The 8,389-nt window shown below is 38.6% G+C and overlaps 1 protein-coding gene across 1 annotated transcript; it reads right to left on the reverse strand.

The window, feature by feature from the left end:
• Positions 1–2,619: 2,619 nt before the first annotated feature.
• GAPT (GRB2 binding adaptor protein, transmembrane) lies at positions 2,620–7,512 on the reverse strand. Its single transcript, XM_040452704.1, has 2 exons — positions 6,782–7,512; positions 2,620–3,549 (listed from the first exon to the last, which is right to left on the reverse strand). The coding sequence occupies exon 2, from the start codon at positions 3,540–3,542 to the stop codon at positions 2,685–2,687; it is 858 nt and encodes a 285-aa protein (XP_040308638.1). The 5' UTR covers positions 3,543–3,549; positions 6,782–7,512; the 3' UTR covers positions 2,620–2,684.
• Positions 7,513–8,389: the final 877 nt, after the last annotated feature.

The following is an 8,389-nucleotide window of genomic DNA, read 5'->3' on the forward strand; positions in this document are numbered from 1 at the left end:
TCCTCCACTCATACCTGGTGGTATCCATGTATGCATGTAACGCCATTCTGGTCAATGACATATAAATAGGTATCTCCTGATGTGGTCTTTTCCTTTTATCCTTCAGGACCAGAACACAAATGTAAGGCTTGCACGTTCCACAATCATTTGGTGATCATGAGCTAATACAAATGAGGATGAAAGTTACAGCACTAAGGATGACAGAGAAAATAGAGAAAGAACATGGATTTCTAATGGTACTGTTAGCCTAATACGCTAGCCTTCAAGTGCCTCACTTCAGTGTCCACATTATTTGAAATAAATGAAGGTGTACATGCCTAAGTCAATGCAGTCAGCTTTTCTGTTACTGGGAGCCCAAGTCATTCCTGACACAGCCTCCAAAACAGTTTCCACTGTAAGTCTTCCTCATCTCACTGAAATGCTTTATAACCGCCCCTGCTGCTCCAGCCAGAAATAAGGTGGTTCCTCTAGACTTCTCTGTTACAATCCCCAATCTTAACCCTTCCCTACCAAACATACATACTGAGTCCATCAGTAAGTCCTGTGGCAGTTCCTCCAAAGATTAAGGTAGCTATGTCAATGGCTTTATCTGCACTGCAGCCACCCCTGTCTAAATTAAATTCAAAAGCTTTTCACACCCCTACCCATCTCACACTTTCACAGATAACTCCTTTCATCCTTAAGTCCCATCTTAAGTGTGTCTTCAGAGAGGCCTCTTTTGACCATTCCATTACAATTCTTCCCTACCCAACCCTATTGCTCTCAAAAACAAAAGGTTTTTTTTTTTTCTTCAAAGCATTTTTATTTATATACTGGGGTCCACCCTGGGAAACAGAAAGCTTACCGGTTTAAGAGGGAGAATTTAATACAGAGAATTAGCAAAAAGGTATTAGTTGACTGGAAGGATATAAAGAGGACACTGAGGTGCCACAAAGACAGTGACTGCAGGAGAGAACACCCATGCCTCGGGCTTGGACTTGAAGCTCAGAGGGTCTCATCTGTCTCCTCCAGAGGAGGCTCTGAAGAGCTGCCTCTCAGATTCTAAGGTGAGCTTGTTACCTCTGACAGTGTGCAATTGAGCTGATTCTGGGAATGCCGGAAAAAACTAGAAAATGCAAAGAACTAGTGATGCTGGAGTAAATTACATGGCAATGGTACCTGCCAGGGCCCCAAGGAGAAAGAGTAAGTCCCTTTTGGTTCCAATCGTCTACCAGTCTTCCACGGTGCTCCCTTTGAACAGAGCCCTATATGGGTCCACTTGGCAAAGGAAAAATACAGCTTGCAGAGTCTCAGCCTGATCAATTCAGGACAGCATATAAAAGGAAGACTTCAGGGATAAGATACTACAGCTTAAGAAGTGCATATTTGTTTATTTATTGTCTTTTCTTTCCTACTAGACAATATGCATTCAAGACCCATGTCTTTCTTTATACGTTTTACCCCTTCCATGTGCCGAGTAAAAGTACATAGATGGTACTTGAAAAATATTTCTTGAATGAGTGAATTTATTAGATTTTTCTCCAAACTGCTGAGCAAAATACACACCTTAATTCTTGTCAATTGAACAATACTGATTGCCTCATATAATGGTCTAGGCACTGGAGTTAAAATAGGAATATGAGGCACTTCCTTATTACTTAGCAAGGAATTTAAGACATTCTCATATGACATTAAATAGTAAAATGCCATAGAAAACTTTCATATGTTTGAATTCCCAGAGACTTAAACAGGCAGAAAAATCTATAGGAAATAAAAGAAAAAGGTAAAGGCAGGTTTGGAATAACTCAGAAGACATGTGGAAGAAGTTACCATACGAGGCAGGCTTGAAAGGGGGCAGACCAACAAAGCCATGGAGGTGGGATGGGTCTGGCAATTCTCATATGATTATGAGGAAAGCAGACAAGTGAGAAATTAGTAGGAGTCACTGGAAAAGTAAACTGGAACCAACTGTGGGAAATCATAAGTCCTAGAGTTAGATTATAAATAGTACATTAGGGCGCCTGGGTGGCTCAGTTGGTTGAGCATCTGACTTCGGCTCAGGTCATGATGTCGTGCTTCATGGGTTTGAGTCCCGTGTCGGACTTTGTGCTGACAGCTCAGAGCCTGGAGCCTGCTTTGTGGATTCTGTCTCCCTCTCCCTCTGCCCCTCTCCCACTTGTACTCTGTCTCTCTCTCTCTCTCTCTCTCTCTCTCTCTCTCTCTCAAAAATAAATTAAAAACATTTTAAAAATTAAAAAAAAATTATAAATAGCATGTCGTTTGCAAAGAGGAGACACTAAGAGGTTTCAGCAAAGGAGTGATGCAGCATTGGAAATATTTTCTGAAAATAAATCTGGCAACATCATGGGTGAATGTGTAGACACTAGAGCCAGAAAGACTTGTTAGGAGACTGACAGCAATCTTGAGCCAGAAAAGATGGTAGAGAGAGAAATAAAAGAAAAAGATAATAGGTAACAGAAGGAAGAATCAATATAACACAATGCAGAATTAATCTAGCAAAATGAGGGTAAAGGGGATCCCTGGGATTAACCCACAGTGATACACAGAGAGAAGGTTCAGAAGGGTGGAGACAGACAAAAGATCATTGAGTTTCACTCAAAGAACAGGATTAACAATGGCATAAGTACAATAAAAGTCCCAGTGAATATTTATCCTCTAATAACTGAACCCAGTGTTTTGAAAAGTTATGAATCTGGAAGAATATATATGTCTTCATCTTGAGAGACTTCAGAAGTGCTAGGCTTCTGGAAGTTGTAATATTGAGATGATGTCTCATTTCCATAGATATGCTCCTCAAAATTGGTGGGCCGAGTGTTCTCATATAGTTCTTTATCAGTTTCTTCTTTAGCTCTGGGAGGACCGACTTCCACATTTTCATAGTTGTCATGCATGTTAACCCCTCTTCCAGAAGATGTATAGTCTTGGGTCTGAACTGAGATTTTATGCCTTGAGTTGATAGTGAGGGGATCTGAGAGCGTTTTAGCATAGTCTTTTCTCCTGCTGCTTCTCCTCTGCAAAAACCTTGGTAAGGTAAATTGCACTGGGTTATGGTGTTTCCAGTGCCAAACACACCCAATTCCACAGATCAACAACAGTAAAAGAAGGGAAAGTCCTATAGAAACGGCCACTGAAGTATTTCCACAGCTTTTCAACATTTCTGCACAAGCAGTGTTTAGTAGTGTGGTGTGGCCCTTAATGAATTCACAGGTGCAGACCAGCGTAATTCCTTGTAGGGTAGAGTTAAGAAGCAATCTTGGAAGCTCTTTCAGGCATTTCTTTTTCAGATGTGAAAGAACATCATTTGGCAAAGTCCTGATACAATTAGAGGAGAGGTTGAGTAAACGGAGTCTTTGAAGATCGTTCTTGTTGTATGTGAGGTTTTTTACAGTACAATCATTAATGTATACCTGCACGATGTCGGGGGGGATTTTACTTGACTCCACTTCCCTTTCTATAAATGAATCACAAAATGAAGCAGAAATGAGTGGAAGATAATGGCAGAGTAGACAACTCAAGAAAGAGAAGGTTGAACGATCTGCCATCCAGACAACCTATAAATTAAGAACATATCAATTGCGTGTTTATTTCATAGCATAACAAAACATATTAGTTTTATATTTATTACATAGCATAATAAAAAAATCTGCCAATATCTACCACCATATTAAGCACCAGCACTTAGTGAGTTCCTGCGACAAAAGAGAAGAGAGTACTAGCTGTTGTGAGGAGAGAAAAAGAGAAGAACTTCTATCTGGCCAAGTGTGAGTGATTTTATTAATTGGATTTCAACACGACTTTTGACAATGAGGCTAATAATTTTCAAGTGAAACGCAATGCTTTGAATGCAACAGGTGGAAGCGATACGAGTACACACGGGCAATAATTTCCATTGCTTATCACCTCCTCCGTGATGCCTGTGGCGTAGTCAGGGACGATGTCTTTTCCTTAATCACTCCTTTCTCTGTACTTCCCTATTAATGAATCCATTCCCGGGTAGAGCATGATAGCCTAACTTACAGGGAACTGTGTGTCTTCCTACCTGGTTAAATGGTGGGCGGGGGTTGGGTCTTTTCGTCTTTATATTCCTAGAAAACACCATTAACAGCTAGTGCAGAAAAGGAGTTCAACTGATATTTATTAAATAAATGAGTCAAGAAACAAATGACTCCTAACGTCAGCATCTAATTGCTTAAGTCAACAGTTTAAAACTTGAGACACATCTTCTAGCGCTCACTTTGGCAGCACATATACTAAGATACATCTTCTAAAGGGCATAGTTTATACTTAATAGAAGACAATAGCTCTTTTATATTACATAAAATGTCTAAAAATACTTTGAAAGCCTTCCTATCACTAGTGCTCTCACAACTTCCAGCAAAAAAAAATTTCAATTAAGATAATTTTAGAATGTTTTCTGTCAATGCTTTAAAATAGCAATGAAGAGAGAAATGAAAAGCATTTATAGCCAGATTGAGTTGTTGTATTATGATTTTATCAACAAAATAGTATTACTCTATGTTCTTAGCCTAGACACAGAAATAGTTACATCTAATACCATTTTCATTGTTTCTAGTTTTAAATTTTTTTGTTAACGTTTATTTATTTTTGAGACAGAGAGAGACAGAGCATGAACGGGGGAGGGTCAGAGAGAGGGAGACACAGAATCTGAAACACGTTCCAGGCTCCGAGCTGTCAGCTCAGAGCCCGACGCGGGGCTCGAACTCACGGACCGTGAGATCATGACCTGAGCCGAAGTCGGCCGTTCGGCCGCTCAACCAACTGAGCCACCCAGGCGCCCCTCATTGTTTCCAGTTTTATTGAGATTTAATTGATATACAACTTTGTATTTGTTCAAGGTATATACAACATGATGATTTGACATATGTATTATTGCGAAATGATCACTGCACTAAATTTAGCTGATCATAACCTCACATAGCTACAATTTTTTTCCTGTCATGATAACTTTTAAGATCTACCCTCTTAGCAACTTTCAAATATACAATACAGTATTGTTAGCTATAGTCATCCAATATTGTGAACAGTGCTTGTGGGATGATTATTATCTATTGAATGTCAGTATTGATAATATTTAGTTAAGAGCTTATTTCGTTTCAGCTTTAAAACACTTTTAGATAGATGGATTATCTCCTTTGATCCCACAGCTGCCGTATGAAGTAGATACTATTGTTATGTCCATTTTACAGAAGAGCGAGGAGAGGATTAAAGAGTTTAAATAACTTCTTGAATAACTAAGAAGTGACTGAATCAGGATCCAAGCAAAGTTTGCCTCCAAATACTCTTCATACCCACATTTCTATAAATGGCTATCAAAAACATCTATCGCTAAAATTTTAAAGCTTGATTAGCTCTGAGATTCGTGAGGGCTGGAGTTCTTATTTATCTTTACATTACCAAATCCAGCACTAGACACAGAAGAGCTACTTTCTTAAATATTTGTTAGTGAATAGAGCAAACTGCATTAGGACAACAACAGTAACAATAAACAGGTAAAAGGAAACCCCACAAAGTTGAGCCCTGCTTTCAGTGAGTATTCACACAAGACAGTAAAGTTTTCTAAATTTTTTCACCATTGGAATATGTCAATGTGCAAATTTTCAGTTTGGCATGTCACACAAAATACCAAATTACATATGAGATTCAGTTATCTTTTATATAATTTATCTGATAAAAATATATGGACAGATAGCCCGGATCTAGACATCTTTTAATCTCTTTATATTCGTGGTACATTCTCTCCTTTATAAGGTCAGACACAATGCTTAGGTCAAGGCAAATATTTGGCAAATGACTTTAACCATTAGGATCTCATTTCCTTTCTTTTTTTTTTTTTTAATTTTTTTTTTCAACATTTATTTATTTTTGGGACAGAGAGCGACAGAGCATGAATGGGGGAGGGGCAGAGAGAGAGGGAGACACAGAATCGGAAACAGCTCATTTCCTTTCTAAAGCAGATGAGAACCAATCATATGTAAGATATTTTATGTTAAAAGTGATTACTTGTTTAAGTAAAAATTTGTTAGCACATTTGAACAGAATTTCAAATATAGATTAAAATTAATCACCTTATTAAAAGGTGCTAGGCTTGCAACAAAAGTGGGGAAGGCTAACTATTGCTGAGGATAAGGTAATAAATTGCCCTCTCAATTTCCAAGAGGAGAATTTATTTTTACCATCTATTTTCTTCTATGTAGGCACTCCAGAACATTTCAAATATTAAAACTGTTTGTCAAAAGAAGTACATACTGAAATAAACACAAGAAAACTTCTTACAGGAGAAAAAATGCATCCTTTTCCTTTCTCTAAAATAACTTAACAGGAAAAACTCTGAGAGGCAAAAAGGAAAGACCCACTAGAATGAAAACCATGTGTTAAACAAGAGCCCTTCAAAGATAGCTTAACATCCCAGTAAGCCTAACTTTGCCCAATCTTATAGAAGACTGTTTTCATTCTTGAAAGCAGTTCCAACAGACTAACAATTATTCATTTGTCCTAAAATTACAAGTGGTTGATAGACTTCTGGAATTTTCAAAGGCAGATATTGTTCTTGTGTTTGGAAAAGCCTAATCTTACACGTGTAAGCATATATACGATAAAGACACTAACATCACCCTCCGTTTGTAAACTGATATTTCCCCCTATCACCACCTAAGGCCATCTAAAAACTGAGTCTGGTAACATAAAAAAAGTCACTGATTATTTAAAATGAATTTGTTTCTTACAGTTGTTCATTAGCCACACACCTTAAATCAGGTTCTTACCTTGAGACTGCTGTGCCAAGCTCCCTTCTGTTCTTTTGGTTAAACCTGCTTTGATGTTCCCCTTTTTTGCTTTGGTCAGTTACTTCCTTCTTTACGTCCTCCTTTCATATTATTTCATACTTGCAAAGTTTCCTGGCTCTAGAGGAAGTTCTTATCAGATGCACCAGAATTAAGATAAATGGCATGAGATTTTGAAAAAGGAAGCTCAGCCCTTCTTGTTATCAAGTAATAATTCTCCAACTAAATCAGAAAATGATCAGAAAATGATGCATGAAGCCCAGATGCTTTTGTTTGTGCAATATAAATAAAAGGTGCAGTCCTCACTTCACAGTCAATAAGAGTCATTTTTGCACTTGCACTTAAAATTTTTTTAAAAACAGAGATTTTAAAATGTAGTTACATAGAGGTCTTATTGATTTGTTTGCTCGCGGGATTGCTAAAAGAGTCCTCCTTTGAAATATTATGTCCCAGCGCCGCAAGTTACATTTACACTTGTCAAGCTAGTGTCCCAATTTTGGATCAGAAAATGTTCATATTCTTTAAGTTGATGACACAGGAATTTCCCCAAGTAAGTATATTCTGAGTTGCGCTATTTCTGTGATTTTCTAGTAGGTAGAAAGAAAAACTGTTTAATAATAGTAACCGGCACATTCTGGACACTCAGTAAGTCTCCTCAACGTTTGGTGTACTCTTCAGTGAATTCTGACAACAACTCCAGAGAATAGGAGTTCACCCTATGGTACAGAGGAGGAAATGGAAGCAGGGTGGTAACATCATCACCCACCCAGTGTGGCCTGGCAGGCTGCCTCCGGCACCTGTGTACTAAACCACTACACTTGCTGGCTTGCTTGGATGAGTAACAGGTTTCCCACATAGATCTCTTATTTAGCAGCATTTCTCAGAGACCAACTCCACAGAGTATAAAAATGGAAAATGCTGAATTAAAAAGGCGAGATCATAAAGCAATGGAAATTTTGCCTTTTAAACTGCATTGGAAGTTTCTCAACTCCAGAGGATTTCCCTTGTATCAGGGGATTTAAAAGAAGAAGACTTCATTGCTGAAACACCAACCAGACATCAGAAGAGCAATACTGTCAACACAGATTGGGGACTGACATTGTGCCAGGCATCGTGCCTGTGCTAAGCAGCGGGGATGCCATAATGAACGAACTGCCTTGTAGCAATGAAACCTCCTGGAAGAGGCTGCTGTATCCACAGGTCATTTCAGATCAAGGTGATAAGGGCTAGGAAGGACACACTTAAGCAGAGAGTCCTCTCTGCTTATAAATGGGCAATATTATAAATGGGGAGTAAGGAAAAGAGACATCCATTTCAGAACGGTCAGGGAAGGCACGACCTGAGCTAAGGCTCATAAAATAAAAGAGAGTTAATCAAGGCAGAATAGAAGGGTTCCAGGCAAAAACCCCTGAGGGAAGGAGGTTATGAAGGGCTGTTGGGAATGAATTATGAAAGATAGTACCTTATTGGTGTTCCATTCTAAACTGTGAAATCTGCCCCCTGAAACTCAGGTCAGGCCTAAAGAGAGGTACATTGTTATGGTTCATTGGCCAACTTAGAAAAGTCTGATTACAGTCCAGGGCTAAAAC

This window comes from Herpailurus yagouaroundi, unplaced genomic scaffold (genome assembly GCF_014898765.1).
Source record: "Herpailurus yagouaroundi ecotype Mexico unplaced genomic scaffold, PumYag 29, whole genome shotgun sequence".
Taxonomy (NCBI): Eukaryota; Metazoa; Chordata; class Mammalia; order Carnivora; family Felidae; genus Herpailurus; species Herpailurus yagouaroundi.

What these genes read in the sequence shown, in the direction of transcription:
- GAPT (XM_040452704.1), bottom strand. Translation starts at nt 3,542, where the DNA reads ATGGCAGATCGTTCAACCTTCTCTTTCTTGAGTTGTCTACTCTGCCAT.